This window comes from Salvelinus namaycush, chromosome 12 (genome assembly GCF_016432855.1).
Source record: "Salvelinus namaycush isolate Seneca chromosome 12, SaNama_1.0, whole genome shotgun sequence".
Taxonomy (NCBI): domain Eukaryota; kingdom Metazoa; phylum Chordata; class Actinopteri; order Salmoniformes; family Salmonidae; genus Salvelinus; species Salvelinus namaycush.
Window position 1 is genome coordinate 31396147 of NC_052318.1, and position 22319 is coordinate 31418465.

Here is a 22319-nt window from a genome sequence, read left to right on the forward strand (position 1 = left end):
TCTAACCTACCTCCATTTACTAGAAGAAACACCTTTAGCTCTAACCCACCTCCCATCAGCTAGAAGAAACACCTTTAGCTCTAGCCCACCTCCCATCTACGAGAAGAAACACCTTTAGCTCTAACCCACCTCCCATCTGCTAGAAGAAACATCTTTAGCTCTACCCCACCTCCCATCTACTAGAAGAAACACCTTTAGCTCTAACCCACCTCCAATCTGCTAGAAGAAACACCTTTAGCTCTAACCAACCTCCCATCAGCTAGAATAAACACCTTTAGCTCTAGCCCACCTCCCATCTACTAGAAGAAACACCTTTAGCTCTAACCCACCTCCCATCTATTAGAATAAACACCTTTAGCTCTAACCCACCTCCCATCTACTAGAAGAAACACCTTTAGCTCTAACCACCTCCCATCTAAAGGAGATACAGCTTTAGCTCTGACCCACCTCCCATCTTCTAGAACATCTTTAGCTCTAACCCAACTCCCATCTACTAGAAGAAACACCTTTAGCTCTAACCCACCTCCCATCTGCTAGAACATCTTTAGCTCTAACCCACCTCCCATCTACTAGAAGAAATACCTTTAGCTGTAAACCCACCTCCCATCTACTAGAACACATTTAGCTCTAACCTACCTCCATTTACTAGAAGAAACACCTTTAGCTCTAACCCACCTCCCATCAGCTAGAAGAAACACCTTTAGCTCTAGCCCACCTCCCATCTACGAGAAGAAACACCTTTAGCTCTAACCCACCTCCCATCTACTAGAAGAAACATCTTTAGCTCTAGCCCACCTCCCACCTACCATAAGAAACACGTTTAAATCTAATCCACCTCCCATCTACCAGAAGAAACACCTTTAGTTCTAACTCACCTCCCATCTACTAGAAGATACACCTTTAGCTCTAACCCACCTCCCATCTACTTGAAGATACACCTTTAGCTCTAACCCACCTCCCATCTGCTAGAACATCTTTAGCTCTAACCCACCTCCCATCTACTAGAAGAAACAACTTTAGCTGTAAACCCACCTCCCATCTACTAGAACACCTTTAGCTCTAACCCACCTCCATTTACTAGAAGAAACACCTTTAGCTCTAACCCACCTCCCATCAGCTAGAAGAAACACCTTTAGCTCTAGCCCACCTCCCATCTACTAGAATAAACACCTTTAGCTCTAACCCACCTCCCATCTGCTAGAAGAAACATCTTTAGCTCTAGCCCACCTCCCATCTACTAGAAGAAACACCTTTAGCTCTAACCCACCTCCCATCTGCTAGAAGAAACACCTTTAGCTCTAACCCACCTCCCATCAGCTAGAAGAAACACCTTTAGCTCTAGCCCACCTCCCATCTACTAGAAGAAACACCTTTAGCTCTAACCCACCTCCCATCTGCTAGAAGAAACATCTTTAGCTCTAACGCACCTCCCATCTACAAGAAGAAACACCTTTAGCTCTAACCACCTCCCATCTGAAGGAGATACAGCTTTAGCTCTAACCCACCTCCCATCTACTAGAACATACACCTTTAGCTCTAACCCAACTCCCATCTACTAGAACATCTTTAGCTCTAACCAGACCTACCATCTACTAGAAGAAACCCCTTTAGCTCTAATCCACCCCCCATCTACTGGAAGAAACCCCTTTAGCTCTAACCCACCTCTCATCTACTAGAAGATACACCTTTAGCTCTAACCCACCTCCCATCTACTTGAAGATACACCTTTAGCTCTAACCCACCTCCCATCTGCTAGAAGAAACACCTTTAGCTCTAACCCACCTCCCATTTACTAGAACACCTTTAGATCTAACCCACCTCACATCTACTAGAAGATACACCTTTACTCTAATCCACCTCCCATCTGCTATTACACCTTTAGCTCTAACCCACCTCACATCTACTAGAAGAAACATATTTAGCTCTAATCCACCTCCCATCTACTAGAACACATTTAGCTCTAACCCACCTCCCATCTGCTAGAAGATACACCTTTAGCTTTAATCCACCTCCCATCTACTAGAAGAAACACCTTTTGCTCTAACCCACCTCCCATCTACTAGAATAAACACCTTTAGCTCTAACCCACCTCCCATCTACTAGAAGAAACACCTTTAGCTCTAACCACCTCCCATCTAAAGGAGATACAGCTTTAGCTCTGACCCACCTCCCATCTACTAGAACATCTTTAGCTCTAACCCAACTCCCATCTACTAGAAGAAACCCCTTTAGCTCTAATCCACCTCCCATCTACCATAAGAAACACGTTTATATCTAATCCACCTCCCATCTACCAGAAGAAACACCTTTAGTTCTAACTCACCTCCCATCTACTAGAAGATACACCTTTAGCTCTAACCCACCTCCCATCTACTTGAAGATACACCTTTAGCTCTAACCCACCTCCCATCTGCTAGAACATCTTTAGCTCTAACCCACCTCCCATCTACTAGATGAAACACCTTTAGCTGTAAACCCACCTCCCATCTACTAGAACACATTTAGCTCTAACCCACCTCCATTTACTAGACGAAACACCTTTAGCTCTAGCCCACCTCCCATCAGCTAGAAGAAACACCTTTAGCTCTAGCCCACCTCCCATCTACTAGAAGAAACACCTTAGCTCTAACCCACCTCCCATCTACTAGAAGAAACATCTTTAGCTCTAGCCCACCTCTCATCTACTAGAAGAAACACCTTTAGCTCTAACCCACCTCCCATCTACTAGAAGAAACATCTTTAGCTCTAACGCACCTCCCATCTAAAGGAGATACAGCTTTAGCTCAAACCCACCTCCCATCTACAAGAAGAAACACCTTTAGCTCTAACCACCTCCCATCTGAAGGAGATACAGCTTTAGCTCTAACCCACCTCCCATCTACTAGAACATACACCTTTGGCTCTAACCCAACTCCCATCTACTAGAACATCTTTAGCTCTAACCCACCTCCCATCTACTAGAAGAAACCCCTTTAGCTCTAATCCTCCTCCCATCTACCGGAAGAAACACCTTTAGCTCTAACCCAACTCCCATCTACTAGAACAACTTTAGCTCTAACCCACCTCCCATCTACTAGAAGATACACCTTTAGCTCTAACCCACCTCCCATCTACTTGAAGATACACCTTTAGCTCTAACCCACCTCCCATCTGCTAGAAGAAACACCTTTAGCTCTAACCCACCTCCCATTTACTAGAACACCTTTAGATCTAACCCACCTCACATCTACTAGAAGATACACCTTTGGCTCTAACCCAACTCCCATCTACTAGAACATCTTTAGCTCTAACCCACCTCCCATCTACTAGAAGAAACCCCTTTAGCTCTAATCCACCTCCCATCTACCGGAAGAAACACCTTTAGCTCTAAACCAACTCCCATCTACTAGAACAACTTTAGCTCTAACCCACCTCCCATCTACTAGAAGAAACCCCTTTAGCTCTAACCCACCTCCCATCTACTAGAAGATACACCTTTAGCTCTAACCCACCTCCCATCTACTAGAACATACACCTTTGGCTCTAACCCAACTCCCATCTACTAGAACATCTTTAGCTCTAACCCACCTCCCATCTACTAGAAGAAACCCCTTTAGCTCTAATCCTCCTCCCATCTACCGGAAGAAACACCTTTAGCTCTAACCCAACTCCCATCTACTAGAACAACTTTAGCTCTAACCCACCTCCCATCTACTAGAAGAAACCCCTTTAGCTCTAACCCACCTCCCATCTACTAGAAGATACACCTTTAGCTCTAACCCACCTCCCATCTACTTGAAGATACACCTTTAGCTCTAACCCACCTCCCATCTGCTAGAAGAAACACCTTTAGCTCTAACCCACCTCCCATTTACTAGAACACCTTTAGATCTAACCCACCTCACATCTACTAGAAGATACACCTTTGGCTCTAACCCAACTCCCATCTACTAGAACATCTTTAGCTCTAACCCACCTCCCATCTACTAGAAGAAACCCCTTTAGCTCTAATCCACCTCCCATCTACCGGAAGAAACACCTTTAGCTCTAACCCAACTCCCATCTACTAGAACAACTTTAGCTCTAACCCACCTCCCATCTACTAGAAGATACACCTTTAGCTCTAACCCACCTCCCATCTACTTGAAGATACACCTTTAGCTCTAACCCACCTCCCATCTGCTAGAAGAAACACCTTTAGCTCTAACCCAACTCCCATTTACTAGAACACCTTTAGATCTAACCCACCTCACATCTACTAGAAGAAACACATTTAGCTCTAATCCACCTCCCATCTGCTATTACACCTTTAGCTCTAATCCACCTCCCATCTACTAGAAGATACACCTTTAGCTTTAATCCACCTCCCATCTACTAGAAGAAACACCTTTTGCTCTAACCCACCTCCCATCTACTAGAGGAAACACCTTTAGCTCTAACCCACCTCCCATCTACTAGAAGAAACACCTTTAGCTCAAACCCACCTCCCATCTACAAGAAGAAACACCTTTAGCTCTAACCACCTCCCATCTGAAGGAGATACAGCTTTAGCTCTAACCCACCTCCCATCTACTAGAACATACACCTTTGGCTCTAACCCAACTCCCATCTACTAGAACATCTTTAGCTCTAACCCACCTCCCATCTACTAGAAGAAACCCCTTTAGCTCTAATCCTCCTCCCATCTACCGGAAGAAACACCTTTAGCTCTAACCCAACTCCCATCTACTAGAACAACTTTAGCTCTAACCCACCTCCCATCTACTAGAAGAAACCCCTTTAGCTCTAACCCACCTCCCATCTACTAGAAGATACACCTTTAGCTCTAACCCACCTCCCATCTACTAGAACATACACCTTTGGCTCTAACCCAACTCCCATCTACTAGAACATCTTTAGCTCTAACCCACCTCCCATCTACTAGAAGAAACCCCTTTAGCTCTAATCCTCCTCCCATCTACCGGAAGAAACACCTTTAGCTCTAACCCAACTCCCATCTACTAGAACAACTTTAGCTCTAACCCACCTCCCATCTACTAGAAGAAACCCCTTTAGCTCTAACCCACCTCCCATCTACTAGAAGATACACCTTTAGCTCTAACCCACCTCCCATCTACTTGAAGATACACCTTTAGCTCTAACCCACCTCCCATCTGCTAGAAGAAACACCTTTAGCTCTAACCCACCTCCCATTTACTAGAACACCTTTAGATCTAACCCACCTCACATCTACTAGAAGATACACCTTTGGCTCTAACCCAACTCCCATCTACTAGAACATCTTTAGCTCTAACCCACCTCCCATCTACTAGAAGAAACCCCTTTAGCTCTAATCCACCTCCCATCTACCGGAAGAAACACCTTTAGCTCTAACCCAACTCCCATCTACTAGAACAACTTTAGCTCTAACCCACCTCCCATCTACTAGAAGAAACCCCTTTAGCTCTAACCCACCTCCCATCTACTAGAAGATACACCTTTAGCTCTAACCCACCTCCCATCTACTTGAAGATACACCTTTAGCTCTAACCCACCTCCCATCTGCTAGAAGAAACACCTTTAGCTCTAACCCACCTCCCATTTACTAGAAGATACACCTTTACTCTAATCCACCTCCCATCTGCTATTACACCTTTAGCTCTAACCCACCTCACATCTACTAGAAGAAACACATTTAGCTCTAATCCACCTCCCATCTGCTATTACACCTTTAGCTCTAATCCACCTCCCATCTACTAGAAGATACACCTTTAGCTTTAATCCACCTCCCATCTACTAGAAGAAACACCTTTTGCTCTAACCCACCTCCCATCTACTAGAGGAAACACCTTTAGCTCTAACCCACCTCCCATCTACTAGAAGAAACACCTTTAGCTCTAACCCACCTCCATCTACTATAACACCTTGAGCTCTAACCCACCTCCATCTACTATAACACCTTGAGCTCTAACCCACCTCCATCTACTATAACACCTTGAGCTCTAACCCACCTCCATCTACTATAACACCTTGAGCTCTCACCCACCTCCATCTGCTATAACACCTTGAGCTCTAACCCACCTCCCATCTACTAGAATAAACACCTTTAGCGCTAACCCACCTCCCATCTTGTCTCCCTCTCCACTTCTCTCCAGATGGCACGCCCAAGATCATCTCCTCCTTCAGTGAGAAAGTGTTTGGAACCAACGAGTTTGTGTCACTATTCTGCACGGTGAAAGGCACTCCGGAGCCCAGGGTGACGTGGACGCTGGACGACGAGCCGGTGATCAGGGACTCCCGCCACCGCATTGGCCACTACACCAGCCAGGAGGGCCATGTGGTCAGCCACCTGAACATCAGCCAGACCACGGGGCCGGACGGGGGTGTCTACCGGTGCATCTGCAACAATTCGGCCGGGGCGGTCTCCTACCAGGCGCGAATAAACGTAAGAGGTGCTTGTCAGATCAGCTCCTCCAAAACAATTACATTTTACACATGTTCATGAATTAATTTGTTGTTGTTGTTTTTGTTGTTTTTTCTGATGCATGTTTTGCTAAGCTCCTTTGAGTGTACCAGAATAACCTCTTCTGAGCTCTTTCCAGGGTCTCTATGTTGGTTGTGTGTGTGTTTTCTGTGTGTGCTGTGTTAGTTGTGCACCATTTGTTTGTTTCTTTCCTTCTTGTTTTGTTTACGTATGTCATCACAAAGAGGTGTACCTGTGTCTGTGTTTGTGTACTTGTTTGTCTTTGTCTGGGTGTGTGTTGATGTGTGTGTCTGTGTGTTCTATCTGGTCTGTTTTCCCCATCTGTCGTCCTGTCTGTGTCGATGTGGGTCTCTTTGTGTCAACTAGTTCCTCTGTCTGTCTGTCCCCATTTTTTCCCCTTTTGCTTTCATTTCCTATTCAAAACATGGCAAATTATCCTAGGGGCTCGTATAGTGCTGCGATCATCACTCTCTGCTGTCAGCGGTAACTTCTCTAATGCCCTATCTAACACCCGCTGATGGCTTGATATTGGGACACTATTAAGTTGATTTACACTTGCACTAGCATATGACTGAGGAGCAATCTACACTCAGCAGTGAGGTGCCAGGCAGCTTTAAAGCCAGCTACTGTAGAACAGACTGTCACCATGGTTTCTGGGGGTCTATCTAGAGACTCCAGGCCCTCCATCCTCTACTTAATGCTAATTCCAAACAGAGAAGGATAGGCCTATGGCCTGTGTTACGGATTGATTAACTCCTTTTGATGGTTTGCCCCATGGAAAGTAGAGTTGTCACGATACCAGTATCGCGATACTCAGAGGTATCGTGGCAAGGAAACAAAACATGAAGGAAAACAGTCCTAATGTTGGAATCAAGCAACCTTATGTTGTCAACTAGAATCACATTTCTTTTCCAGGCTATAGCACACACTATTTTACGTAGAGTAGGTTTTTTAAAGAACCAAAGAGTTTAGTCTACTTTGTGTTTTCCTTTTTGCCATGGAAAATCAGTTTTTAAATTGTTTTATTTTAACTTTATTTAACTAGGCAAGTCAGTTTAAGAACACATTCTTATAATTATTAGGTATCCTAGTAACTCGATACTGGTATCATGACAACCCTACTGGAAATCACCATGTTGCAGCTTTAGCTTGGGCTTAGTGAAGGGATGTTAAAGTCTCCAGGTCAGTAGGCTAGCTAGCCTAGCGCAGAGCACAGCACTGAATGCAGCCAAGCATAGCAGAGAAATCTCCACAGGTGCCATTGCGGAGATAGTGTAATGACTGTTTCTCGCATCGTTGGCTCCTTAATCGTGCTAAAGAGAGTAGCAGCGTGGATGCCTGTGCAATGCACTAGAGGTGCACACCACCACATAGTTAAACTGTCTTCTATTCGACAGTGCCTTCACAGTATTCACACACCTTGACATTTTCCAAATTTTGTTGTGTTACAGTCTTAATTTAAAATGGATTACATTGTTGTTGTTTTTTGCCTACACACAATACCCCCTAATGTCAAAGTGGAATTATGTTTAAAAAATGTATACAAATTAATCAAAAATGAAGAGCTGAAATGTCTTGAGTCAATAAGTATTCAACCCCTTTGTTATGGCAAGCCTAAACAAGTTCAGGAGTAATAATTTGCTAAACAAGTCACATAACAAGTTGCATGGACTCACTCTGTGTACAATAATAGTGTTTAACATGATTTTTGAATGACGACCTCCTCTCTGTACCCCACACATACAATTATCTGTAAGGTCCCTCAGTCGAGCAGATTTAACCACAAAGACCAGGGAGGATTTCTAATGCTTCACAAAGAAGGGCACCTATTGGCAGATGGGTAAAAAACAAACAACATTTCAACATCTTTAAATCACCTCTGCTTAGTCTAATACAGTGACAACTAAAATATTCCAAAAACAATTTAGTCCAATCAATGTAAGCTAAATATAATGTGGCTGTCTATAGTACTGGTTTGTGTTTGTGTGTTTGTGTGTGTGTCTGCATGTAGAAGAAAACTGTTGACTCACCCTACTTGTAGAGAAACGCCAATGCCATCCTCTTCTCTTTCATGTTGCAGTAAAGGTGGACTCTGTCGTACAGTACACGCTTTTAGTTTTTGTTGTCTTAGGCTACCTGGTTAAAATGCTTGCTCGCTAGCCAAACTTCCTTTCATGAGCAACAATTAGCCAGTTAGTTAACATTAGCCTACTACATCTAGCTACATATTGAACTTCCATCCTCTCAGGCCAGAGGCACCATGTATGAATTTACGGTTGGATCAGAATCGTTGTTATAATACTTGGCCAGTACAGAGAATTCAGTAAAACCACAAGTCCAAATCCCTATCTCCATCCATGGCTAATTTAGGAAAGGGACAATTTTAGCTAGCTGCCTAGCCACCGGAGGACAACAACACAATGAGATGCAACAATTCAAGTTTATTTCTGTCAAATTACTTTTGGCTTGATGTGATGTGATTGTTGTGAATCCAAATCCAAGCTGGTTTCCATTGACACTTTTTTTGGTGCGCCAGGACCATTCACAGTTGAGCTCAATCAGTTTAATGCTACGCTGATTGATGTTGGCTGTTATTGTATTGTTTTTATGAAGGGAGGCCAAATGGTTGATGGCTTCCCTTGCATTCAATACTACAGGTGGCAACAATATCATATTATTTTTGACCATACAGCATCAGAAAGATGGGCTATGCCTCCCGAGTAGCGCAGCGGTCTAAGTCACTGCATCACAGTGATACGGCGTCACTACATCCTGGTGTTCGATCCCAGGTTGTGTCACATCCGGTCGTGACCGGGACTCCCATAGGGCGGTTCACAATTGGCCCAGCCTCATCCAGGTTAGGGGAAGGTTTAGCTGGGGGGGCTTTACTTGGCTCATCGCGCTCTAGCGACTCCTTGTGGCGGGCTGGGCGCCTGCAGGCTGACCACGGTTGTAACTTGAACTGTGTTTCCTCCAACACGTTGGTGCAGCTGGCTTCCGGGTTAAGCGAGCAGGTGTTAAGAACTGTGGCTTAGCAAGTCATGTTTCAGAAGACGCATGACTTGACCTTCCCCTCTCCTGAGCGCATTGGGGAGTTGCAGGGATGAGACAAGATTGTAATTGGATCGTAATTGGATATCACAAAATTGGGGAGAATTTATTTATTTCAAAAGCTTGAAGACTTTTGAAAATAATAATGGGCAACTGTTGCACAATCCAGGTGTGGAAAGCTCTTTGAGACTTAGCCAGAAATACTCACAGCTGTAATCATTTGCAAAGGTGACTCTAACATGTATTGACTCCTGAATACTTATCTAATCAAGATATATAAGTGTATGATTTTCATAAATGTTTTACAAATGTTAGAATTTCTAGAAAAAATTACAATTAAATCCATTTTAATCCCACTTTGTAACAACAAAATGTGGAAAAAGTCAAGGGGTGTAAATACTTTCTGAAGGGACTGTATCAAGCTACAGTATCCAACTGTAGATTAGTACAGTGTTTCCCCACCCTGGTCCTCCAGTACCCCCAACAGTACACATTTTTATTGAAACGCTGGACAAGTACACCTGATTCAACTTGTCAACTAATCATCAAGCTCTCATTGAGCTGAATGAAGTGTGTTTGTCCAGGGCTACAACAAAAATGTGTGCTGTTGGGGGTACTGGAGGACCAGGGTTGGGAAACACTGATCTACAGTATGTCAAATATACTTATAGTCAGTCAGTATCCCTGATAGGGGCTGTATTATGGAGTCATATTTGTTATATATGCTGTGGGTTTTCCAGCAGTGTGAAAGAGAGAGCAGGGGGAACATGAGTAATAGTTTTGATAATAGGTTCATGAGTGGAGAGTGGGAACATTGTCTAATGCTTGTCAAACGCAATCATGGCTGGTGCTAGAACAGTATAAAAATATTCACTTCACCTCAGAGAGATTAAAATTGGAAGGTAGGTAAAACCCCCTCTGGAACAGCTATGGATAGGTCCCAGGCCGAGGTGATTTTATATTGCTATTATTCCATAAGACTATTATAGGAAATAAATGGCAATAATTTATGCCCTTTATTTACTAATTACAGGGAAAAGAGGTGTTGATATTATACTAATCTATTATCCACAGTAAGATATTGTTTTAATATGTTACAATCCCCAATAAATGTTTCCTTTGTCTTTCAGAATGAATCACTGTCTGTATCCATGGTTTTTGACACACTTCAACATCTCACACTTGTAAAGTTTCACATTTCTTAGCCTCAAAATCATTTTAAGAGAGGTATTTCTCTTCTGTCTCCTTTAAGGGCCTGCCAGCATACGACCAATGAAAAACCTCACTGCCATTGCTGGGCGGGACATGTATATCCACTGCCGCGTCATTGGCTACCCGTACTACTCCATCAAGTGGCACAAGGATGCCAACCTGCTCCCCTATAACCACCGGCAGCGGGCGTTTGAGAACAATGGCACGCTAAAGCTGTATGATGTACAGAAGGATGTGGATGAGGGAGAGTACACGTGTAGCGTGCTGGTCTCACCTTCTCTCTCCACCAGCCAAAGTGTGCACGTCAGTGTGAAAGGTAGAGTACGCACTCAAACCTGGTCTCATTCTGCCAGACTCAGTTAATAAACATATAACGCAGGGCTCCCCGACCTAGAGCTACAGTACCAGTCAAAAGTTTGGACACACCTACTCATTCCATTGTTTTAATACATGTCTACTATTTACTACATTGTAGAATAATAGTGAAGACATCAAACTATGAAATAACACATGGAATCATGTAGTAACCAAAACACTGTATATTTTATATTTGAGATTCTTCAAAGTAGCCACCCTTTGCCTTGATGTCAGCTTTGCAAACTCTTGGCATTCTCTCAAACAACTTCATGAGTCACCTGGAATGCATTTCAATTAACAGGTGTGCCTTGTTAAAAGTTAATTTGTGGAATTTCTTTCCTTTATGCGTTTCAGTTGTGTTGTGACAAGGTAGGGGTGGTATACAAAAGATAAGAAGATAGCCCTATTTGGTAGAAGACGAAGTCCATATTGTGGCTAGAACAGCTCAAATAAGCAAAGAGAAATGACAGTCCATTAAGACATGAAGGTCAGTCAATCCGGAAAATTTGCAGTGCAGTCGCAAAAACCATCAAGCGCTATGATGAAACTGGCTTTCATGAGGACCGCCACAGGAAAGGAAGACCCAGAGTTACCTCTGCTGTAGAGGATAAGTTCATTAGAGTTAACTGCACCTCAGATTGCAGCCCAAATAAATGCTTCACAGAGTTCAAGTAACAGACACAAACTGCTGCAAGGAAACCACTACTAAAGGACACCAAAAAGAAGAAGAGACTTGCATGGGCCAAGCTCCTGAGTGGCACAGCGGTCTAAGGCACTTCAGTGCTAGAGGCGTCACTACAGACCCTGGTTTGATCCCGGACTGTGTCACATCTGGCTGTGATCGGGAGTCCCATAGGACGGCACACAATTGACCCAGCGTCGTCTGGGTTAGGGGAGGGTTTGGCCGGGGTAAGCTGTCATTGTAAAATAAGAATTTGTTCTTAAAAAAAAACAAAAAAACACGAGAAATGGACATTAGACCGGTGGAAATCTGTCTTTTTGGTCTGATGAATACAAATTTGAGATTTGTCGTGTCTTTGTGAGACGCAGAGTAGGTGAACGGATGATGTCCATATGTGTGGTTCCCACCGTGAAGCATGGAGGAGAAGGTATGATGGTGTGGGGGTGCTTTGCTGGTGACACTGTTGGTGATTTAAACGTTAACGAGTGTGCAAGGCGGGGGAAATCACGCTGGCTACGGCCTTAGACAAAGCTGGAAACACTGTCATTCCCACTCTGCCTAATTTGCCTCTCGGCTGCTTAGCATTCCGAGGCTGAGGAGAGGAGAGGGAATCCCCAGGAGCCCATTATGCCTACTTTGTTGTGAATTAAATAAGCGCTGAAGTGCTGCTTATTCCAATGTTATTTTAAATCATTAATTCTCCAAAGCATCTGTTTCTCACGATGTCTACAGTGTCCCCAGAGAGAGAGAGGGAGAGGGAGAGCACATCCATGCTCATGCAGTCAGGCATATTCGTGTTATTTCAGTGAGAATTCTGCCTCCCCACAATGGGAAATATAATCCGTTTCTCTCTCTCACTTGCATCTCCACTGTGTTAAGCCATGCTATTAATAAGGTGATGGACTGAATATGATGATGGCTGATTAGGGAAATCTTTTCACAGGGGTTTCACAGGATGGTACCTGCTAAACTTACAATGGTGTATAAATAGAACTAACTGAGTTGAATCCTTTTAGAGACGTAAATAAATATGCTAGCCTTAACTCAACCCCTCTCTTTCTCCCGTAGTTCCTCCCACCATCCATCCCTTTGAGTTCCCACGTTTCTCCATCGGCCAGCGTGTGTTCATTCCGTGTGTGGTGATGTCAGGTGACCAGCCTGTCTTCATCACATGGCAGAAGGACGGTCAGCCAATCCCGGCCAGCCTGAGTGTAACCATCGACAACATAGACTTCACCAGCTCCCTGCGTATCTCCAACCTGTCTCTCCTGCACAATGGCAACTACACCTGCATTGCACGCAACCAGGCCGCCACCGTGGAACACCAGAGTCAGCTCATTGTCAGGGGTGAGGGAGGAGGGGAGGGAGAAAGGGGGGAGGTGGGCTGGGAGGGGGGGGGTGGAGAGGGGTGAATAGGGGAGAGGGTGGGGATGGGGAAAAGGGGCGAGAAGGCTTGACCCTACTCAAAGATATGAGTCTAGAAGGTATTTGGCAGTTTTGCAAGTATTTTGCTAGATACAACTCTCTTCATATGTTCCCCTACAGTTGGAGTGGATCCAAATCAACCTACCACTAGGCCTATGTTGGGTATAGCACAGGAAAACCTGGCAAACTATATGCTTAAAGAAAATATAACCCTAACATGCTGACCAGACCGCACGAACGCGTGCGAACGAGTGCGTCCACGTGCGCTATCTCACGCAAGTTGATTTTGTACACCCACACCAGTAGCGATCAGGACACGCAGGTCGAAATATCAAAACAAACTCTGAACCAATTATATGAATTTGCTGTTGCTAGCTAATTTGTCCTGGGATATAAACATTGGGTTGTTATTTTACCTGAAATTCACAAGGTCCTCTACTCCGACAATTAATCCACAGATAAAACGGTAAAACCGAATTCGTTCTTGTCATCTCTCCTCCTTCCTTCAAGCTGCTTCTTCTTCTTTGGACTTCATATGGCGGTTGGCAACCTACTGTGCGTTACCACAACTGACTGGAGTGTGGACCTCAGTTCCTCTTTTAATCACCCATGTAGGTATATGCTCCTAAAAATCTATGAGGAGATGGCATTGGGTGTATGCTCCTAAAAAACAATGAGGATATTGAATAGAATATAATAGAATAGAATAAAACTTTATTGTCCATCCAGGATGGACATTTTTCTTTGGCATCACCTTCATTAAAATAATCACATACATTCTCACATCATACACATTTAAACCAGTCAGTCCATCATGTTGCATACACTAAAAACATAGAAGACAGTAATACATTCATTCACAAACAACCACTGTCCCAACTGCACTAGATACAGTTGAAGTCGGAAGTTTACATACACTTAGGTTGGAATCATTAAACTTGTTTTAACCACTCCACACATTTCTTGTTAACAAACTATAGTCTTGGCAAGTCGGTTAGGACATTTACTTTGTGCATGATACAAGTAGTATTTCCAACAATTCTTTACAGACAGATTATTTCACTTCACACTTCATTCACTGTGTCACAATTCCAGTGGGTCACAAGATTACATACACTAAGTTGACTGTGGCTTTAAACAGCTTGGAAAATTCCAGAAAATTATGTCATGGCTTCAGAAGCTTCTGATAGACCTCCACAAGTCTGGTTCATCCTTGGGAGCAATTTCCAAATGCCTGAAGGTACCACGTTCATTTGTACAAACAATAGTACGCAAGTATAAACACCATGGGACCACGCAGCCGTCATACCGCTCAGGAAGGAGACACGTTCTGTCTCCTAGAGATGAACGTACTTTGGTGCGAAAAGTGCAAATCAATCCCAGAACAACAGCAAAGGACCTCATGAAGATGCTGGAGACAACAGATACAAAAGTATCTATATCCACAGTAAAACGAGTCCTATCGACATAACCTGAAAGTCCGCTCAGCAAGGAAGAAGCCACTGCTCCAAAACCGACATAAAAAGCCAGACTACGGTTTGCAACTGCACATGAGGACAAAGATCGTACTTTTTGGAGAAATGTCCTCTCGTCTGACGAAACAATAATGGAACTGTTTGGCCATAATGACCATCGTTATGTTTGGAGGGAAAAGGGGGAGGCTTGCAAGCCGAAGAACACCATCCCAACCGTGAAGCACGGGGGTGGCAGCATCATGTTGTGGGGGTGCTTTGCTGCAGGAGGGACTGGTGCACTTCACAAACTAGATGGCATCATGAGGAAAGAAAATGATGTGGCTATATTTAAGCAACATTTCAAGACATCAGTCAGGAAGTTAAAGCTTGTTCGCAAATGGGTCTTGCAAATGGACAATGACCCCTAGCATACTTCCAAAGTTGTGGCAAAATGGCTTAAGGACAACAAAGTCAAGGTATTGGAGTGGCCATCACAAAGCCCTGACCTCAATCCTGTAGAAAATTTGTGGGCAGAACTGAAAAAGCATGTGTGAGCAAGGAGGCCTACATACCTGACTCAGTTACACCAGCTCTGTCTGGAGGAATGGGCCAAAATTCACCCAATTTATTGTGGGAAGCTTGTGGAAGGCTACCTGAAACGTTTGACCCAAGTTAAACAATTTAAATTCAATGCTACCAAATACTAATTGAGTGCATGTAAACTTCTGACCCACTGGGAATGTGATGAAAGAAATAAAAGCTGAAATAAATCATTCTTTCTACTACTATTCTGACATTTCACATTCTTAAAATAAAGTGGTGATCCTAACTGACCTAAAACAGGGAATTACATGTCAGGAATTACATGTCAGGAATTGTGAAAAACTGAGTTTAAATGTATTTGGCTAAGGTGTATGTAAACTTTCGACGTCAACTGTATACCGATACAATTTACTTTGCATTTAGTAGTCCAACAGCACAAGGAACGAATTCATGTTTGAACATGTTCTTCTTGGTCATGGGCATTCTAAAGTGCCGGCCAGAGGGAAGCCTCTCAATCTGAGGGTGTAGAGGGTTGGAGGGGTTGCCAATGACAGCCAGTGCCTTCTTTTTGGTTGCCTTGTGGAACAGAATGTTCAAATGTGCCTGTGGTCGACCAATTACTCTGCTGGCTGTGTTTACTATTCTGGTCAGTTTGTTTTTGCTCCTCACGCTCAGATTACCATACCAGACTGTCATATTGAACGTGAGGATGCTCTCCACCAAGCTGCTGTACACCCTCTCCAGAATATCCTGGCTGACTCCAAACCCCTTTAAGGCAGGACTTGCAGCGCGTTAAGCGTCAGAAATAGAACCAAATTCTATTTTAGCACCTGGCTACGCAGACGCTCGCTGACGCGCACGAGCAGTGTGGGTGCAATGATTGAATAACATGTATGTGTAAATGTATTTGCAACACTCGATCACGCGACGCTTTTGCTCTGGTCAGCATGTAATCCAAATAGCAGCAATTACCATAATTTTATTTTAATGTTGTGATGTGAGATGCCACTTATTCCACTACTGAAGGCTAATATGCATGGTTGGGGTTAATTCCATTTCAATTCCAGTCAATTCACAAAGGAAACTGAAATTCCAATTCTCTTCGATGCTTTTCAATGAGGAACACATTTGAATTTGAATTTTGTTTACTTTATGAATTGACTGGAATTGAAATGGAATGGACCCCAACCCTGCTAATATGCTAACCTACGTTATCATTGGCTCCTCTTGTTTTTCTTACACTTGGTGTGAAAATATATTTCTAATTTCCACTATTTAAGCCACAAGGTATTACAAACTCAAACTAAAACACCATAACAGTATAACCAGTGTTAATCCAGGCTGCATCACATCTGGCCGTGATTGAGAGTCCCATAGGGAGGTAGACAATTAGCCCAGCGTCATCCGGGTAGGCCGTCATTGTAAATAAGAATTTGTTCTTAACTGACTTGCCTAGTTAAATAAAGGTATACAATAATCAATTACCTTTTTTTTGTTCCTCTCCTAACCAGTCCCTCCCAAATTTGTGGTGCAGCCCAAGGACCAGGATGGCATCTATGGGAAAGCTGTGATCCTCAACTGCTCTGCAGAGGGATACCCCGTCCCTACCATAGTGTGGAAGTATTCCAAAGGTAAATAGCACCACAATATACACTGAGTGTACAAAACATTAGGAACACTTTCCTAATATTGAGTTGCACCCCCTTTTGCCCTCAACAGCCTCAATTCGTCAGGGCATGGACTCTATAAGGTGTCAATGTGTACCATAGAGGCACATAAGTTAGTTAAAATAAAAACTAAAATAAATGGAGGAACTTATTCCAGAAAAATCTAATTTATAAATATTATACAAGTAAAGCGAACTGGATGGAATATCGGAAAAAATGCACCAAATAATTTTTTCATCTTCAACATAGAAATGCTACCAAAAATTATTGACTGAAACTTGTTACAAATGATGGAGTCACCCATGATTCATCAAACCATATTTTGAAAGAGGAAGCAAAGTACATATGTTTTAGTTTCAGTCTCCTCCATCTCCACTAACCGAAGTTAATTGTATGGATTTTTTTCTATTAATAATGTACAATTAACAGCTGTGCAGAAAGACTCATGTGAAGGCCAAATTACAGAGGAGGAACTTCTTGATGCAATTAAAGCCTTTAAGTCCGGAAAATTCCAGGGCTGGATGGCATACCAGTGGAGGTATACAATTTTTTTTTTTAAATACTCAGAGGACCGCATGTAGCACACCTATAAAAATGGTAGATTATCAGATACTCAACAAGAAGGCCTGATTTCATTATATATATATTTTTTTTTAACCTTTATTTAACTAGGCAAGTCAGTTAACAAATTCTTATTTTCAATGACAGTCTAGGAACAGTGGGTTAACTGCTTTGTTCAGGGGCAGAACAACAGATTTTTACCTTGTCAGCTCAGGGATTCAATCTCTTCAATGCTCTAACCACTAGGCTACCTGCCGCTATTACTGAAACAGTATCCAAGTGGTAAATATGAAGACCTAGTCCGTTGAAAAAAAATGGAGTCCCCTTAGTGTTGTGTTCAGTGTTCAGTGTTGTGATGCCAAAATTCAAGCAAAATGCATAGAATTAAAAAGGTATTGTTGGATATTATTCATCCTAATCAGACAGGTTTTTTACATGGATGATATATTGGAGATAATATAGGACAAGTACTGTAAACAATAGAACACTATGAACATCTGGGAAATCAGGCTTGGTATTCATAGCTGACTTTGAAAACGCTTTTGATTAAGTACGACTGGAATTGATATATATAAATGCCTGGAATATTTCAATTTTGGAGAATGTCTTATAAAATGGGTTAAAGTTATGTATAGTGACCCTATGTGTAAAATAGTAAATAATGGCTACTTTTCGGGAAGTTTTAAACTGTTAAGAGGAGTAAAACAAGGTTGTCCACTATCTGTGTATCTATTTATTATGGCCATGAAATGTTAGCTATTGAAATCAGTTCCAACAACAATATCAAGCACGAAATCCAGTACTTAAAAACAAAGGTGTCATTGTACACTGATAATTCATGTTTTCTTTAAAAATCCACAACTTGGATCCCTCCACAACCTCTTAGAGGATGTAGATACTTTTTATAACCTCTCCTCTCCAAATTGTGTTCTATATTACATATTGGATCTTTACAACTTTTACATTACCTTGTAGTTTACCAATAAAATGGTATGGCGGTGATGTGGACATACTCGGTATACATATCCCGAAAGAAAGAAATTATCTCACTTCAATACATTTTAATAGAAAGTTAGCAAAAGTAGATAAGATCTTGCTACCATGGAAAGGTAAATATATATTTGTGGGGAAATCACCCTGATTAACTCTTTAGTCATATCCCAGTTTACGTATTTTCTTATGGTCTTGCCTACACCTAGTGACCTGTTTTTTTAAATTAAATGAGCAAAAGATATTCCATTTTATTTGGAACAGCAAGCCAGACATAATTAAATGGTCCTATTTAAATAATGAATATGTATTCGGAGGGCAGAAATGATTAAATATTAAAGCATTAAAACTCTCACTAAAGGCATCAGTCACAAAAGTTATACTTAAAACTGGTTCTATACAGATTAGTAAAACTGTCTCACCCCATGTTCAAGAATGGCCTTTTTCCCTTTATTCAGATTACAACCTCTCACTTTCGGTTATTTGAAAATGAAATCATCTCCAAAATATTTATATTTTTAACTTCTTTATGATAGGGGGCAGCATTTTCACTTTTGGATGAATTGCGTGCCCATAGTGAACTGCCTCCTACTCTGTCCCAGATGCTAATATATGCATATTATTATTACTATTGGATATAAAACACTCTGAAGTTTCTAAAACGGTTTGAATGATGTCTGTGAGTATAACAGAACTCATATGGCAGGCAAAAACCTGAGAAATATTCCAAACAGGAAGTGAGAATTCTGAGGCTGGTCGATGTTCAACTCATCGCCTTTTCAATTCCCTGTAAGATATGGATCTGTTTGCACTTCCTACGCCTTCCACTAGATGTCAACAGTCTGTAGAACGTGGAATGAAGCCTCTAGTGTGATGTGGGGCCGGATGGGAGGTGTTTCAGTCAGTGGTCTGGCAGAATGCCAGTTCCTGGTCATGCGCATTCCACATGATATCGCCTTGCGTTACATTTCTTCTAGAGACACAAAGGAATTCTCCGGTTGGAACGTTATTGGATAGTTATGATAACAACATCCTGAAGATTGATTCTCTACTTAGTTTGACCAGTTTTTTTGACCTGTTATATAACTTTTTGAAGTTTTTGTCCGAGTTCGCCTGCATCTGCGCAAGCGTTTGGACATGTGCACTAAACATGCTAGCAAAAGTAGCTACTTAGACATAAGTAATGGACATTATCGAACTAAACAACGATTTATTGTGGAACTAGGATTCCTGGCATTGCATTCTGATGAAGATAGGGAAAGTTAAGGGAATATTTATGATGTAATTTTGTATTTCCCCCTTTTCTCCCCAATTTCGTGGTATCCAATTGTTAGTAATTACTATCTTGTCTCATCGCTACAACTCCCGTACGTGCTCGGGAGAGACGAAGGTCGAAAGCCATGCGTCCTCCGAAACACAACCCAACCAAGCCGCACTGCTTCTTAACACAGCACGCCTCCAACCCAGAAGCCAGCCACACCAATGTGTCTGAGGAAACACCGTGCACCTGGCTACCTTGGTTAGTGCGCACTGCGCCCAGCCCGCCACAGGAGTCGCTGGTGCACGATGAGACAAGGATATCCCTATCAGCCAAACCCTCCCTAACCCGGACGATGCTAGGTCAATTGTGCGTCGCCCCACGGACCTCCCGGTCGCGGCCGGCTGCGAAAGAGCCTGGGCGCGAACCCAGAGTCTCTGGTGGCACAGCTAGCGCTGCGATGCAGTGCCCTAGACCACTGTGCCACCCGGGAGGCCCCTTAATTTCATATTTCTGTTGACTCCAACATGGCGGAGAAATTTTGTTAAATCTGAGCGCCGTCTCAGATTATTGCATGGTGTGCTTTTTACTAAAGTTTAAAAAAAAATCTGACACAGCGGTTGCATTAAGAACAAGTGTATCTTTAATTATATGTAAAACATGTATCTTTCATCAAAGTTTATGATGAGTATTTCTGTTATTTGACGTGGCTCTCTGTAATTACTCCGGATATTTTGGAGGCATTTCTGAACATGGCGCCAATGTAAACCGAGATTTGTGGATATAAATATGCACATTATCAAACAAAACATAAATGCATTGTGTAACATGATGTCCTATGAGTGTCATCTGAAGATTATCAAAGGTTAGTGATTAATTTTATCTCTATTTCTGCTTTTGTGTGACTATCTTTGGCTGGGAAAAATGGCTGTGTGTTTTTTGGATTTGGTGGTAATCTAACATAAATATATGTTGTGTTTTCGCTGTAAAACATTTAAAAAATCGGACACGATGGGTAGATTAACAAGATGTTTATCTTTCATTTGCTGTATTGGACTTGTTAATGTGTGAAAGTTACATATTTCTAAAATATTTTTGAATATTTGCTGCCTTTTCAGTGGAATGTTGGGGTGGGTTCCGCTAGTGGAACGTGTGTCCTAGAAAGGTTAATTGCCTACCGTCTGTAAGTTGTTAGTGTCTTAACGACCGTTCCACAGGTGCATGTTCATTAATTGTTTATGGTTCATTGAACAAGCATGGGAAACAGTGTTTAAACCCTTTACAATGAAGATCTGTGAAGTTATTTTGATTTTTACGAATTATCTTTGAAAGACAGGGTCCTGAAAAAGGGACGTTTCTTTTTTTTGCTGAGTTTAGGACTAGCGGAGTTATGTCAGACATGCAGCTAACAAAAATACAGTTAATTCGGAAAGTTTTCAAACCCCTTGACTTTTTCCACATTTTGTTACGTTACAGCCTTATTCTAAAATAGATTAAAACAAATTTTTCTCTCCTTAATCTACACACAATACCCCGTAATGACAAAGCAAAAACAGGTTTTTAGAAATTCTTGCAAAAAAAATGGAAATATCACATTTACATAAGAATTCCTAGACCCTTTACTCAGTACTTTGTTGAAGCACCTTTGGCAGTGATTTCAGCCTCGAGTCAAGTCTTCTTGGGTTTGACGCTACAAGCTTGGCGCACCTGTATTTGGGTAGTTTCTCCCATTCTTCTCTGCAGATCCTCTCAAGCTCTGTCAGTTTAGATGGGGAGCGTCGCTGAACAGCTATTTTCAGGTCTCCAGGGTTCAAGTCTGGGCTCTGGCTGGGCCACTCAAGGACTTTCATGATTGAGGAGAACAGAGTTATTTTGTAACTGTGCATCTTTAATTTCTACTCCTCTGACTATCTTGCTGATACACAACATTGTTCTACGGCAAGCTTTTTTATTATAGATCATTCGTTTATGAGAGCCAACACAGTGTCCACAGCCTTGAGGTTGAATGGTGAAAGCGCAGCACTGTACTGTAAGTCTAAACCAACAGTAAGAGAAAGGAAAGCAACAGCTTCTCACATTACGATAACAGAGTAAAAGGAAATGTACTGTAATGTTTGTTGATGCAAAACATCCATCCATTATGTAGTAATTTCTCGTAATTTGATCATAAACAATGCAATGGGTGTTATTAAAACATCTTACACCTCCCCTTCCTCCTCTCCCTCCATCCACCCCTCCCCTTCCTCCTCTCTCTCCCTCATCCACCTCTCCCTTTCTCTCTCTCCCTCCCCAGGTGCGGGGGTTCCCCAGTTCCAGCCTATAGCCCTGAACTCAGGCTTCCGTATCCAGGTGCTGGTCAACGGCTCTCTGCTAATCAAACACGTGCTGGAGGAGGACAGTGGCTACTACTTGTGTAAGGTCAGCAATGACGTGGGAGCTGACGTCAGCAAGTCCATGTACCTCAACGTCAAAAGTAAGTCAATGAAGACCCCCATCTTTCATGGCTTTATACATGGATCTCAGTGTCAAATGGAAGACCCCCTCTTTATCCTGGAATGTCTGTGTTCTCCAATGTCCATTTTTTAAAGCTCAGTGATAAAAGTAAGACCTCTCTTCTTGAAAGGATCATGTACTGCAAGTTCCACAGAGAGACCCATGGGGAAGCAGTAGGCTACAT

General features: G+C 42.5%; 1 protein-coding gene across 2 annotated transcripts in view; it reads left to right on the plus strand.

Annotated features, from left to right (window-relative positions):
* dscama (Down syndrome cell adhesion molecule a) overlaps positions 1 to 22319 on the plus strand; it is a 137630-nt gene that overhangs the window by 75170 nt on the left and 40141 nt on the right. For both annotated transcript variants that reach the window (XM_039004702.1, XM_039004703.1), the window contains exons 6-10: positions 6114 to 6410; positions 10746 to 11021; positions 12813 to 13091; positions 16678 to 16797; positions 21936 to 22115. In XM_039004702.1, the coding sequence (XP_038860630.1) occupies positions 6114 to 6410; positions 10746 to 11021; positions 12813 to 13091; positions 16678 to 16797; positions 21936 to 22115 (1152 nt within the window). The remainder of the gene's footprint in view (positions 1 to 6113; positions 6411 to 10745; positions 11022 to 12812; positions 13092 to 16677; positions 16798 to 21935; positions 22116 to 22319) is intronic.